This window comes from Nycticebus coucang, chromosome 4 (assembly GCF_027406575.1).
Source record: "Nycticebus coucang isolate mNycCou1 chromosome 4, mNycCou1.pri, whole genome shotgun sequence".
In the NCBI taxonomy this organism is placed as follows: Eukaryota; Metazoa; Chordata; class Mammalia; order Primates; family Lorisidae; genus Nycticebus; species Nycticebus coucang.
This window is the reverse complement of record NC_069783.1, coordinates 42384386-42399448: the sequence shown is the minus strand read 5'-3', so window position 1 is coordinate 42399448 and position 15063 is coordinate 42384386. Positions and strand designations below refer to the sequence as shown.

The window sequence follows — 15063 nt, the reverse complement described above, 5'->3', positions numbered from 1 at the left end:
CTCCAATTGGCCCCTCAACGTAATCATTAGCTGAAAGGATAGAATCCTCTCATAGTGTAGGTAGGCCTGTGTCACATGCTGATTTCTGTGACGGGGGTGAAGGGTAATATTGGAATCAGAGGAAATATGTATGTAGGGGAAACATTGTGGAAAAAACCACATGATGACACCATCTACTCCTTGACTCTAACACGCAACCTCAAACACGTATCTTTCTCTCTATAATTAATTCAAAAGCTTCTTCAATATAATTCAACTGAACCACACTCAAGTGAAAATATACCACTCATGGCTCAATGCCTATAGCTCAGCGGCTAGGGCACCAGGCACGTACACTGGAGCTGGAGAGTTCGAATCCAGCCTGGGCCTGCCAAACAACAGTGGCAACTACAACCAAAAAACAGCCAGGTATTGTGGTGGGAACCTGTAGTCCCAGCTACTTGGGAGGCTGAGGCAAGAGAACCACTTAAGCCCAAGAGTTTGAGGTTGCTGTGTGCTGTGAGCTGTGACGCCACCACACTCTACCCAGGGCAACATAGTGAGACTCTGTCTCAAAAAAAAAAAAAAAAAAAAAGAGAGAGAGAGAGAAAATATACCACTCACCCTCTGGTGGGAGACAGCCCCAGCACAGACTTTGTTCCTACATCCTCTCCTGTGTGCCACATGGCCAGGTGATCTGCAGGCCTGGTGTGGCTTATTGTGTTCTAATAACCTACGGCTAAATTACAAATTTGCCTCTCCCATTAGGGCCAATACATAGTGGTAGAAAGAAAACTAGGCGATCACAATAAGGGAAAAGGGGTAGTAACCAACAGTAGTCACAGTCAGTCCACAGCACACACCACTTCCTATTGGGCAGGGCTTATGAAGACACCTCCCCATGGCATTAGGGTGGTTTTCTTGGTCTGCAACCTAACTGTAACTGTCCTGTCTGACAGAATGATTTTCTTGGCTTGGCGCCTGTAGCTCAACCTGCTAGGGCGCCAGCCACATACAACAGAGCCCGGGCCCGCCAAACAACAATGATGACAGCTACAACCAAAAAATAAATAAATAAAAAATAGCCGGGCATTGTGGTGGGCACCTGTAGTCCCAGCTACTTGGGAGGCTGAGGCAAGAGAATCGCTTAAGCCCAAGAGTTGGAGGTTGCTGTGAGCTGTAACGCCATGGCACTCTACCCAGGGTGACAGTTGGGGCTCTGTCTCAAAAAATAAAAAAGAATGATTTTCTTGTTCATTATTCAGTGTGGCCATATCTGTAATCAACACTGAAGAGAATTATTTATTTATGTATGTATTTATTTATTTATTGCAGTTTTTGGCCGGGGCTGGGTTTGAACCCGCCATCTCCAGCATATGGGGCCAGCACCCTACCCACATGGGCCACAGGCGCTGCCCCTGTATGTATTTATTTTTTGAGACAGAGTCTCACTAAGTTCCCCTTGGTAGAGTGTCGTGGTGTCATAGCTCACAACAACTTCAAACTCCTGGGTTCAAGGGATCTTTTTGCCTCAGCCTCTCAGGTAGTTGGACTAAAGGTGCCTGCCAAATTGCCTAGCTATTTTTCAGAAACAGGGTCTCGTTCTTGCTCAGGTGGGTCTCAAACTCCTGAGCTCAGTCAATCTACCTGCCTCAGCCTCCCAAAGTGCTAGGATTATAGGTGTGAGCTACTGCACCCTGCATTGAAGAGAATTTGTATTGGTATGTTCGGAGGACTTAGAGATTGCCTAAGGCTTTGAGCAAATTACAAGGTCATAGCTTCTCTGTTAGTACACTTCTCTTAAAACTCTACTCAACTGACTGATTCCTAGGGTTTACATTAGGTAAACCAAATGCCAAGTCTGTCAAGCCATGGGCCCTGTGTCTGTGCCCTGTCCTTGCAATTTTTACCTCTTGGTCTTGTTTTAGCAGCTTTAATACAACTTCTGTCTTTAAGTGAAGTGACACTATTAATAGAGTGGTCTAGGATGCTGTGGTGCACCATCCAGATTTCCTCCTTTGGGTCTGAGATACTAATTTCCTCAGCAGCCAGGAGTGCTGGCAGCTGATGGCTCTCAGCTTGCATTCTTCTTTGGGAACTGCCCTCAGCCTTGCTAGCCCCAAGGCCATGCTTCTTCCCTTAGGACAGTCTACAGCCAATGACTACTCACTGAGGGGGATAAAGGCCCATTTGCCTTAGGTAAAGAATAACAACTTTGAAGGGTCTTCTCAGATCCAAAACTCTCTGTAGGACGAAGGCCTCAGTTGCAACTGCATCAGGATCCACCTTCTCCCTCTGCCCAGCCCTGCTTCCTGCTCCCCTCACAGACATTGTTCCCTAGAGTGCTCTCCAATAGGCCTTCTGTGCTCAAATCTGAGCTCATAATCTGTGTCCTTGTGATTCCAGCCTATGAAGGGATGACATAACATGGATAGTCACTTGTTTCCAAGATGAATCTTACAGGGTGGTGTGTTACAGAGACGGACATTATTGCTTTTATTAGGCAAGAGGCACAGAAAATGAGGGGTTTGGGAACTTGAATTTCAAGGTTTCCCTCTTTTTCTCCCGACTTCCCTTGAATCCCAGTTATTTTCTCTTGCCATGGCCACTTCCTTGACTTTGTTCAGACCAACTTCAAACTGAGGCAGTGCATCCAGCCCTGGCAATTCTCCAGGCCTTGCTTATCTGACTGCAAGTGGCCCAAGGTTGAGGGCAACTAGAGAGAGGACTGCTCAACCAAGCTGGACATCATTCTTCTGCTTTCAGATGACTCTTCATGGAGTAAAGTTTGTTCCTTTCTTCCAGAATTAAATAAATAAATACTGTAACGTCCTGACTTTTTTTTTTTTTTTAAAAGAAATTCCCTAGGCCAGGCATGGTGGCTCATGCCTACAATCCTAGTACACTGGGAGGCTGAGGCGATTGGATTGCTTGAGCTCAGGAGTTCAAGACCAGTTTGAGCAAGAGCAAGACCCTGTCTCTGCTAAAAATAGAAAAACTAGCCGGGCATTGTGGAGAGTGCCTATAGTTGCAGCTACTTGGGAGCTGAGGCAAAAGGATCCATTTCACCCAAGAGTCTGAGGTTGCTGTGAGGTATGACATCATGGCATTTTACCCCGGGCCACAGAATGAGACTCTGTCTCAAAAAAGAAGAAAAGAAAAAGAAATTCCCCCAAACTCTAGCCTTAGTAAGCATATTGCACTATTCTATTTCTTCCTGCCAATTTCTACATTAGTCAGGATTCTTTCAGGTGCAAGCAAGAAAAATCCTATTCAAGCTGGGTTAATGAATGAACAAGAAGTAACTCACTTTCCAGGGGGATCCAAGAATGGAATTCAGGTCTAAATTCTCTCTCTGACATCTACATCCTCCCGTATCTTGACTCATTATCTTGCATTGAAAATAGGCTCCCTACACATAGTGACGAGACTCTCTGCAGGCAGGTTTTCACATCCTTTAAACTCAAAGATCTAAAAAAGCCAAGCACTCTCCCTATACTAGTTCCTTTAGGAATAAATTGTGGGGCGGCGCCTGTGGCTCAGTCGGTAGGGCGCCGGCCCCATATACCGAGGGTGGCGGGTTCAAACCCGGCCCCGGCCAAACTGCAACCAAAAAATAGCCGGGCGTTGTGGCGGGCGCCTGTAGTCCCAGCTACTTGGGAGGCTGAGGCAAGAGAATCGCTTAAGCCCAGGAGTTGGAGGTTGCTGTGAGCTGTGTGAGGCCACGGCACTCTACCGAGGGTCATAAAGTGAGACTCTGTCTCTAAAAAAAAAAAGAATAAAAAAAAAATTAAAAAAAAAAAAGGAATAAATTGTGATGAGGCCAGATTGGATTTCATTTCTGAGAATGTTGCAGAATCATCGCTTCAACCAGGATGATACATTAGTCATGCCTAGTCATGTGTCCATTTCTGGGTTCAGGGGTTAGGATCTAGCAGAAGAAGAAAAAGAACAAAAAGGCAAGATGGGCACAAGAACAGTAGCCGTATCAGCATATTCCAATTTAATGCAGCAGCAAACCCATACTTCAGGCTCGGCTCCCGTAGCTCAGTGAGTAGGGTGCCAGCCACATACACTGAAGCTGGTGGGTCTGAGCCCAGCCTGGACCTGCTAAACAACAATGACAACTGCAACCAAAAATAAAGAAAGAAAGAAAAGAAAAAAAAAGAAAGAAAAAAGAAAACCCATACTTCATACTAGTTCTCCCTCTCCCAATTAAAGTGAAATTATCAGAAGGCAAGATCCATAAAAGTGTCCAAGTTAAATAATTTTCAAACCCTCAGAGAGACACAAGCTAAAACAAAAAGAAATTCCACATATCTATTGCATAGAGAAAATACATACATTTTCTAGTTGCTTTAAAAAAAAAATACAGAAAAATCAGTTAACCAGGAAATTTAAGAGACCTATGTCACATTTAAACAATTAATCATTTAAATTAACAATGAGTGTTTAATAAAGACTTCCTAAAGTGTATTTTCATCTATTATAAGTATTATACGATAAGTATTTTCTGTCTTGAAGGGACTCAGTTGTATAGTACATTGAAATGCCAATTATGTTTGACTACTATTCTATATTGATTTATCCAGACACTATCTGCCCTGTGGGAAACACAAACTTTTCAGCCTTCACACATGCTAACACTGGGAAAATATCAGCAACAACCCCTTGTTGCCAGCACTGGTTACTTTGTTATAGTAAATGATCCCTCATCTGTCTTCCTGGTTTGTGAGCTTATGAAAGAATCATTGTTTGACAGAACTGTTGCTGAAGGGTGTAACAGTGACAAATTGGACCTCCACTTGTAATGAGAATCTCCGGGCTGTGTGCAAACGTCTGAGCAAAATATTTTTTGAATAATTGGGAATTACATACATGAATAAATTTGGATATGAAAAATGTAGTCACAGATGGGAGAAGCCCTTGATTCATGAGATAAGTTGCCTTAAGAGAAAACATCATCACAGCTAGCATTAAATTTTCTGCTTAAAATATGTTAAAATTTTTGAGCAAAACAGGCTTTTAAACCCAAGGCAATTACTTGGTTCTACATTATTTGTGTGAAAATTGGAGGAGACTCCATAAATGCCAGTAAACAGTTATAAATAATCAGTTCTATTTTCTTTTTTTTTTTTTTCTTTTGGCCGGGGCTAGGTTTGAACCTGCCACCTCCGGCATATGGGACCTGCGCCCTACTCCTTGAGCCACAGGCGCTGCCCCAGTTCTATTTTCTGATTCTTTGAGACTCAATATAAATTGTTATGAGGCAGGGAAAAAAAGCTAATTGACCTAAAAGACACAAGATTAATGTCCACTGCCTTGCCAATTTGTCATTCAGAGTGTTGAGTATCATACTTTTTTTTTTTTATTTTTACTATTACTGCTATTTTTTTTTTTTTTTTTTTTGGCCAGGGCTGGGTTTGAACCCGCCACCTCTAGCATATGGGACCGGCGCCCTACTCCTTGAGCCACAGGTGCCACCCTATTACTGCTATTTTTATTTCAAACCCTCCTCTTAATGCACTTTACTATATTACATTTACACGTATCTTAGTATCATACTTTGAGCTCAGCATTTTGTTTTTGTTTTTTGTTTGAGACAGAGTCTTACTTTGTCACCCTTGGTAGAGTGCTATGGCTTCATAGCTCACAGCAACCTCAAATTCTTGGGCTCAAGCAATCCTCCGAAGTAGCTGAGACTATATGCACTTGCCACAACACCCCACTCCTTTTTTAAACACGGGGTCTTGCTCTTGTTCAGGCTGGTCTCCAACTCCTAAGCCTAAGCAATCTACCTGCCTTGGCCTTATAGTGTGCTAGGATCATAGGCGTGAACCTCCGTGCCCGGCCTATCGCTCAGCATTTTGAAGATAAACTTTTCTTTCTTTTTAAACTTTAGTCTTTTTTGCTTTTTTTTTTTTTTTGAGACAGTCTCAGTATGTCACCTCGGTAGAGTGCTATGGTGTCACAGCTCACAGCAACCTCCAACTCTTGGGCTTAAGCGATTCTCTTGCCTTAGCCTCCCAAGTAGCTGGGACTACAAGCACCCGCCCCGCCTCTATGCCCAGCTATTTTTTTTTTGTTGCAGTTATTTAGTTGGCCCAGGCCAGGTTCGAACTTGCCACCCTCGGTGTATGTGGCTGGTGCTGTAACCACTGTGCTACGGGTGCTGAGCCATTAAACTTTAGTCTTAAATGAAAATCCTGGCCAGGCACAGTGGCTCTGTCTCAAAAATAAACAAACAAACAAATAAATAAATAAATAGGATGGGCTCAAGGGCCCATGCCTGTAATCCTAACACTCTGGGAGGCCGAGGCCAGCAGATTTGCTTAAGCTCACAGGTTTGAGACCAGCCTGCGCCAGAGCAAGACCTCGTCTCTAAAAATAGCCAGGCGTTGTAGCAGGCATCTGTAGTCCCAGCTGGGAGGCTGAGGTGAGAGAATTGCTTGAGTCCAAGAGTTTGAGGTTGCTGTGAGTTGTGACGCCATGGCTCTCTACTGAGGGCAACATAGTGAGACTGTGTCAAATAAATAAATAAATTATTAAATAAAAATAAATAAGTGAAAATCCTTGTCATACATTATGAAAGCTAACATCTCAGATGCTTAATATTTTATGTGAAATTATTTAGCCACAACATCATGTTTTGAAGTTGGGCAACTATTTATTAGAGTAGTCAATTAACCATGTTGCATAATAGGTCTCCACCTCTCAGAGGTACAGCCTAATATATTTGTCTACCTGGTGCTTCTGCCTACTTTGCATTTATATTGACAGACGGAACAGTGTTTTTCAAAGTCTAAGTCATGCTGTATTATGTTAAGACATTTGTGGGCGGCGCCTGTGGCTCAGTCGGTAAGGCGCCGGCCCCATATACTGAGGGTGGCGGGTTCAAACCCGGCCCCGGCTGAACTGCAACCAAAAAATAGCTGGGCGTTGTGGCGGGCGCCTGTAGTCCCAGCTACTCGGGAGGCTGAGGCAAGAGAATCGCTTAAGCCCAGGAGCTGGAGGTTGCTGTGAGCTGTGTGATGCCATGGCACTCTACCGAGGGCCATAAAGTGAGACTCTGTCTCTACAAAAAAAAAAAAAGACATTTATATTCTACATTTAGTACGTTTCACATGTACCCTGTAAAATGAACCGTAAGTGTGGTCCCACAATAACCGTGGTCCAACAATAAGTGTGGCCCCAACACAATAACTAAGAAAATGCCATGAAGGCTATGTTAACTAGTTTGATGAAAATATTTCAAATTGTATATAATACCAGCACATTATACCCTATGACTGCATTAATGTATACAGCTATGATTTACTAAAAAAAAAAAAGTCATTCTGTATTGATGAACAGTAAAATCAAAATACAACTAGTACTTAAATTCTTTTTTTCCCTTTTCTTTTCTATTTCCTTTCTTTTTTTTGAGACAGAGTCACTCAGTGCCAGGGTTAGGCCTAGCTCACAGCCACCTCAAACTCTTAGGTTCAAGCAAGTCTCCTGCTTCAGCCTCCCCAAGTCGTTGGGACTACAGGCTCCCACAACCATGCCCAGCTAATTTTTGTATTTTTAGTAGAAACAGAGTCTTGCTCTTGCTCAGGCTGGTCTCAAACTCTTGCATTCAAGTGATCCTCCTACCTCAGCTTCTAAGAGTGCTAGGATTACAAGCGTGGGCCACTGCATTCAGCCTAAATCCTTTTTTTTAAATGAACTTTTAAAATTAGTTTTTATTAAATCATGACTTTGTACATTGATGCATGTATGGGGTTCTGCTGTGGTATACAATGTGAAATGCTTACAATGAACTAAGTAACACATCCATCACAGTTATACTCATTTCTTAATAGTTTTGAAATGTGGCGGCGTCTGACGTCCCTCGCGTCGACGGCGCGGAGCCGCCGGGATGTGAAGAAAAACAATGACACTCCAATGGGCGGCAGTTGCAACTTTTCTTTATGCTGAAATTGGACTCATTTTAATCTTCTGTTTACCTTTTCTTCCTCCTCAGAGATGGCAGAAGATTTTTTCATTTAGTTTCTGGAGCAAAATTGCAACTTTTTGGAACAAGGCTTTCCTTACCATTATAGTCCTATTGATTGTTCTATTTCTAGATGCTGTGAGAGAAGTAAGGAAGTATTCTGCCACTCATATCCTTGAAAAGAGCTCACGCCCCAGACCTGATGCCTATGAACATACACAGATGAAACTTTTTAGGTCTCAAAGAAATCTTTACATTTCTAGATTTTCATTATTTTTTTGGCTAGTATTGAGACGTCTGGTTGTACTTATTACTCAGCTGGCAAAAGAACTGTCAAACAAAGGAGTACTTAAAACTCAAGCAGAAAATACTAACAAGGCTGCCAAAAAATGTATGGACGAGAACAAAAAACTAAAATGGATCTTGAAAAGCTATGGCAAGGATGAGGAACATATGTGGGAAGCAGAAAACAAAAAACTAGTAGAAGAACAGGAAAAACTGAAAACTGAACTAAAGAAGACATCAGATGCCCTTTTGAAGGCACAAAATGATGCGATAACAATGAAGATGCAATCAGAGAGACTTTCCAAAGAATATGATCGACTCCTGAGAGAACATTCAGAGCTTCAGGGTCGTTCAGGGTCGTAAGAAAGACCTGTGAACTTTATGAAAGAAGATTGTGATACATCGTGTCAAGATAATAAATTTGTTATCATTTTTGCCTCTAGAAAATTTAAAATTCAGTTCATAAAAATGTACTGACTGTCAGTAATTTTTTTAATGGCGTACATAAGTCGTATCATAATGGCATTATCAAAATATTTGATGATGTTTTAGATATATTATAAAATCTATACTCTAGTTCTTAAGAAAAGTATAAGTATGTTAAATACCATATTTGCATATTGGTAATAACATTGGTGTTATTACTAATAAAAGGAAAAAATTCATTAGCCAGTCACTTCCAAAATTAAGATTTTTTAAGTTGCACGAGACTATTAATAGCCTTAAATGCTTTGATTGGTTTTCACTAATAGTAATAAGCTATTTAATCAGATGATGATGTGTTCAAAAATACTGTTCAGTATCAGCAAATTTGTACACAGAGTAAATAAGGATAACCAATCATAATTAGCCACTGTATTTATAAGAAAGAGTCATAAAGAACAGTGACCTTAGATTTTCCTTAAGCCTGATGATACTAATGGCTTACTCTAACAAGATAGCTATATTGCTATATTGATAGTTATATTTTTGTTACTATGCTTCTGTACCTGTTGGACTGGGTTTTGGTGACATTGATGTTAATAATTAGTAAGCATTCTATCTTTTCGAGTTTATCTAGTAATAGAGTTTACCTCTATTTGCATAACTGCCATAGCACTGAATTTATTTTATAACAATGTGGAGTTCTTTACTTGAAAAGTTAATGTATAATATATCCAAAAAGCAGTGTTTCCTGTGATCATAAGAGTTACCGATCAAACAAATATTACCTCAAATATACCTACACTTGCATCACAGTTTTCCTGAGATGTTTCTATATTCTGAAAGCTAAATACATGTATTAAACACTAAAAAAAAAAAAAAGTTCTGAAATGTACCATTGCATCATGCACTTTAGGTGAGGTCCCCCAAATGCCCTCCTTCTTCCCATAACCTCCCTCCCCTCTCCTCTCTCTCCTTTTCCCTTCTACTTTCTGGACCAGGGGTCCTCAAACTATGGCCTGTGGGCCACATGAGGCAGTGTGATTGTATTTTTTCCCATTTTGTTTTTTTTACTTCAAAATAAGATATGTGCAGTGTGCATAGGAATTTGTTTTTTTGTTTTTTTTTTTGAGACAGAACCTCAAGCTGTCGCCCTGGGTAGAGTGTTGTGGCATCACAGCTCACAGCAACCTCCAACTCCTGGGCTCAAGCAATTCTACTGCCTCCGCCTCCCAAGTAGCTGGGACTACAGGCGCCCACCACAACGCCCGGTTTTTTTTTGGTTGCAGCCGTCATTGTTTGGCAGGCCCAAGCTGGATTCGAACCTGCCAGCTCAGGTGTATGTGGCTGGCGCCTTAGCTGCTTGAGCCACAGGCGCTGAGCCAGGAATTTGTTCATAGTTGTTTTTTTTAAACTATAGTCCGGGCCTCCAACAGTCTGAGGGACAGTGAACTGGCCCCCTGTTTAAAAAGTTTGAGGACCCCTGTCTGGACTATAGTTATGTTTTGCCATTCATATGAGTGTAGGTGATTATATATTGATTTCATAGTAGTATTGAGTACATTGGATACTTTTTTCCCATTCTTGAGATACTTTATTAAGAAGAATATGTTCCAGCTCCATCCAGGTAAACATAAAAGATGTGAAGTCTCCATTTTTTTTATGGCTGCATAGGATTCCATGGTGTACGTATACTACAATTTGTTAATCCATTCATGGGTTAATGGGCACTTGGGCTGTTTCCATGTCTTGACTATTATGAATTGGGCTGCAATAAACATTCTGGTGCAAATGTCTTTATTGTAAAATAATTTTTGATCCCCTGGGTATATACCTAGCAGAGGAATTGCAGGATCAAACGGTAGGTCTACTTTTAGTTCCTTGAGTGTTCTCCAAACTTCTTTTCAAAAAGGTCGTTATTAGCTTGCATTCCCACCAGCAGTGAACATTTTATTTTATTTAGAGACAGAATCTCACTATGTCGCCCTCAGTAGAATGCCGTGGCATCACAGCTCTCAGCAACCTCCAACTCCTGGGCTTAAGCGATTCTCTTGCCTCAGCCTCCCAAGTAGCTGGGACTACAGGCACTCACCACAACGCCTGGCTGTTTTTTGGTTGTAGTTGTCGTTGTTGTTTGGCAGGCCCAGGCTGGATTTGAACCCACCAGCTCTGGTGTCTGTGACTGGCACCATAGCCATTTGAGCTACAGGTGCCAAGCCTGTGAACATTTTATTTTATTTATTTATTTTTGAGATAGAGTCTCACTATATCACCTTCAGTAGAGTGCCGTGGCACAACAGCTCACAGCAATCTCAAATTCTTGGGCTTAAGTGATTCTCTTGCTTCAGCCTCCCAAGTAGCTGGGACTACAGGCGGCCACCACAATGCCCAGCTATTTTTTTGTTGTAGTTGCCATTGTTGTTTGAATCTGCCAGCCCTGGTGTATGTGGCTTGCGTCCTAGGTGCTGAGCTATAAGGAGCCGAGCCTTTTCTATTTTAAAACACATATAAAGTAAACAAAGTAGAACAGGAAAATGAACCCCATCTACTTATAACCCAGATTTAACAATTACCAAGATACCATCACATTTGCTTCTTCTGTCCTTTTCTTTTTTTCTACTATTCTTTGGGGAAGTATTTTAAAGGCAACTCCAGCTATCACGTTAATTTACTTTTACATATGCCAGTGCCAACACGTATCTCTAAAAATCTATATTTTGTTACAAAGCCATTATCACACCTTTAAAAGTTAGCATTAATTCTTTTTTTTTTATTTGCAGTTTTTGGCCGGGGCTGGGTTTGAAGCTTCCACCTCTGGTATATGGTACTGGTGCCCTACTCCTTTGAGCCACAGGCACCTCCCTTTTTCTTTCTTTTTTTTTTTTTTTTTTGAGACAGAGCCTCAAGCTGTGGCCCTGGATAGAGTGCTGTGGCTTCACAGCTCACAGCAACCTCCAACTCCCAGGCTTAAGTGATTCTCTTGCCTTAGCCTCCCAAGTAGCTGGCACTACTGGCACTTGCCAGGACACCCAGCTATTTTTTAGTTGTAGTTGTTATTGTTGTTTGGCAGGCCTGGGCTGGATTCTAACCCGTCTGCTCTGGTGTATGTGGCTGGCGCCTCAGCTGCTTGAGCTACAGGCGCCGAGCCAAAAAAAGTTAGCATTAATTCTTGGTATTAAGCAATATATAATCCATAATAAAATTTCCTTGAGTATCTCAAAAATGTCCTTTTTTTTTTTTAGGCAGAGTCTCATTTAGTCACCCTCGGCAGAGTGCTGTGGCGTTATAGCTCACAGCAACCTCAAACTCTTGGGCTCAAGTGATTCTCTTGCCTCAGCTTCCCAAGTAGCTAGGACTACAGGTGCCTGCCACAATGCCTGGCTAAGGTCTCGTTCTAACTCAGGCTGGTTTCAAAACTGTGAGCTCAGGCAATCCACTGGCCTCAGCCTCCCAGAGTGCTAGGATTACAGGTGTGAGCCACCTCGCCTGGCCTAAAAATGTCCTCTTATAACTGGTTTGTTCAAATTAAGTCAACATTTTTTACAAAACAGAACAAAATAGCCGAGGTGGGTGGATTGCTTGAGCTCATGAGTTCGAGACCAGCCTGAGCAAAAGCGAGACTCTGTCTCTACTAAAAATAAAAAAACTGAGGCAGGAAGATTACTTGAGCCCAAGAGTTGGAGGTTGCTGTGAGCTATGATGCTACAGCACTCTACCCAGGGCGATAGCTTGAGACTCTGTCTCAAAAAAAAAAAAAAAAAACCCAGAAGAATGGGTGGCGCCTGTGGCTCAGTCGGTAAGGCGCCGGCCCCATATACCCGAGGGTGGCGGGTTCAAACCCGGCCCCGGCCAAACTGCAACCAAAAAAAAAATAGCCGGGCGCTGTGGCGGGCACCTGTAGTCCCAGCTACTCGGGAGGCTGAGGCAAGAGAATCGCTTAAGCCCAGGAGTTGGAGGTTGCTGTGAGCTGTGTGAGGCCACGGCACTCTACCGAGGGCCATAAAGTGAGACTCTGTCTCTACAAAAAAAAAAAAAAAAAAAAAAAAAAAAAAACCCAGAAGAAAATAGATTAGTAAATATCCAAGAATATCACATGTAGTAGTGTGGCTAATTATTGTTTCATGAAACTTCTTTTTGTACATATATATTTGGGCCATTTGCAAAATTTATTTCTTTTTTTTTTTTTTTTGTAGAGACAGAGTCTCACTTTATGGCCCTTGGTAGAGTGCCATGGCATCATACAGCTCACAGCAACCTCCAACTCCTGGGCTTAAGCGATTCTCCTGCCTCAGCCTCCCGAGTAGCTGGGACTACAGGCGCCCGCCACAATGCCCGGCCATTTTTTGGTTGCAGTTCAGCCGGGGCCCGTTTGAACCCACCACCCTCGGTATATGGGGCCGGTGCCCTACCGACTGAGCCACAGGCGCTGCCCCAAAATTTATTTCTTACTGTTGGTCACAGTCACAGTAGCTTGAGAGCCACTGGTTTAGTGATCTTCTCCTGTATTTGATAAGCTCTGGGCAGACCCCTCTGGGGGTCTGTGTCCCAAAGCTTTCTGCAGCTTTAGGAAGGATGTGTGGTACAGGGAGGAGAGGTCTGTATTTCTGCTCTTGCTCTTCCTTTTTCTTGCCTTCTTTTGCCTCTGCTCTTCCCCAGCCTCCACAGGCTGAACTGTTTTCCTATCTAGCTACTGCTTGCTTTGTCTCTTCTCCGTTGCACTCATCAGGGCAGCGCCTGTGGCTCAGTGAGTAGGGCGCCGGCCCCATATGCCGAAGGTGGCGGGTTCAAACCCAGCCCCCGCCAAACTGCAACAACAACAAAAAATAGCCGGGCATTGTGGCGGGCGCCTGTAGTCCCAGCTGCTTGGGAGGCTGAGGCAAGAGAATCGCGTAAGCCCAAGAGTTAGAGGTTGCTGTGAGCCGTGTGACATCATGGCACTCTACCAGAGGGCGGTACAATGAGACTCTGTCTCTACAAAAAAAATTTTTAAAAAAATCGCCTTTTGTAATGATTATCTGTGTGCATTATGTGTTTCATCCTCCCCTCCAAGCTCATCGAGTACAGTATGTGTAACTTATTTGCCCTGAAATGTAATTTTCAGTGTTTTCCATATACTAAGTACTTAACTGAATGCCTGAATTGGGAGTTTGAGACACTATCTATAGGTTATTAGCCAGTGAAGATGTTAGCGTCAAAAATCAGGCCCCAGGCTTGGTGCCCATAGCTCAGTGGCACTGGCCACATGGACCAGGGCTGCTGAACAATAATAACAACAACAACAAAAATAGCTGTGTGTTGTGGTGGGCACCTGTAGTCCCAGCTACTTGTGAGGCTGAGGTCAGAGGATTGCTCGAGCCGAAGAGTTTGAGATTGGTGTGAGCTATGATGCCACAGCACACTACTGAGGGCGACCTAGTGAAACTCTGTCTCAAGAAAAAAAAAAAAGAAATTAGGCCCCAAAGAGAGATGAAGAAGAACCCAAATTCATGAGATTTAGACTTAATCATGAAAAGGAACATTAACAACAATAGCTACATTATTTTTCAGAGCTTCCCATGTGCCTGGCAATGTAAGTACTTTACTTACTCTGATGCTCCCAAAAAATCCTGGGAAGAAGGTGTCAGTATCACTAAGGAAATCAAGTATGTGAGTACATTTTGCAAAATCTAGCTTCTAAGCTGTTCTTCCTAGTAAGATTCTCTTCAGGGGCTATTCCATGGATCTCTCCTTTTTAGCCAACATTTGAGTCCATTTTATAGTTTAGAATAAGCTAAGGGAGAAATAAGGATGTTGGGCCTGGGCTTTTCTTCTATTCTACATAGGTTCTGGAGTATGTTTAAAGAAATGATCCAGGGAAGTCTGAACTGAAAAATAAGTGAACAAAACTTTCTTACTCTCGGGCGGTGCCTGTGGCTCAAAGGGGTAGGGCGCTGGCCCCATATGCCGGAGGTGGCGGGTTCAAACCCGGCCCTGGCCAAAAACTGCAAAAAAAAAAAACTTTCTTACTCTCTCACATACTTTCTTTCCTCTAAACACACACACACACACACACACACACACACACACACTCACATAAATACGTGTGCGTGAACTTTCTATGTGTTGACATTTCATACTTCAGAGCTCAACAGAAGGATCTCTTCCTTGAGAAGCCTTTCTGACTCCCTAAATGAGTTATGCTGTCTCAAGGAAACATGTCTCTTTCCTTCAGAACTTCTATTTCTGTAGGCAATTCATTTAATGTATTTTAAATCTGCCTTGTCCACTGGAATGTAAACTCCACACCTGTAAAGGGCACTGCTTTTGCCCACTACATTATTTCTAGCATTTAACTCATTGCCTGGCAGATGCATAAATAGTGAATAAATGAATCTCTAGACAAATGTCATCAGTAGTTGCTC

General features: G+C 42.5%; 1 protein-coding gene across 1 annotated transcript; it reads left to right on the top strand.

Moving 5' to 3' along the window:
* The first annotated feature begins 7850 nt into the window (after nt 1-7850).
* LOC128583850 (B-cell receptor-associated protein 29-like) lies at nt 7851-8816 on the top strand. The gene has a single exon (XM_053588472.1). It carries the CDS (start codon nt 7895-7897, stop codon nt 8600-8602), a length of 708 nt encoding a protein of 235 aa, XP_053444447.1. The 5' UTR covers nt 7851-7894; the 3' UTR covers nt 8603-8816.
* The last annotated feature ends 6247 nt before the right edge of the window (nt 8817-15063 follow it).

Bases quoted from the DNA above. Each gene is read 5' to 3' on its own strand.
- LOC128583850 (XM_053588472.1), top strand. From the start codon at position 7,895: ATGACACTCCAATGGGCGGCAGTTGCAACTTTTCTTTATGCTGAAATT.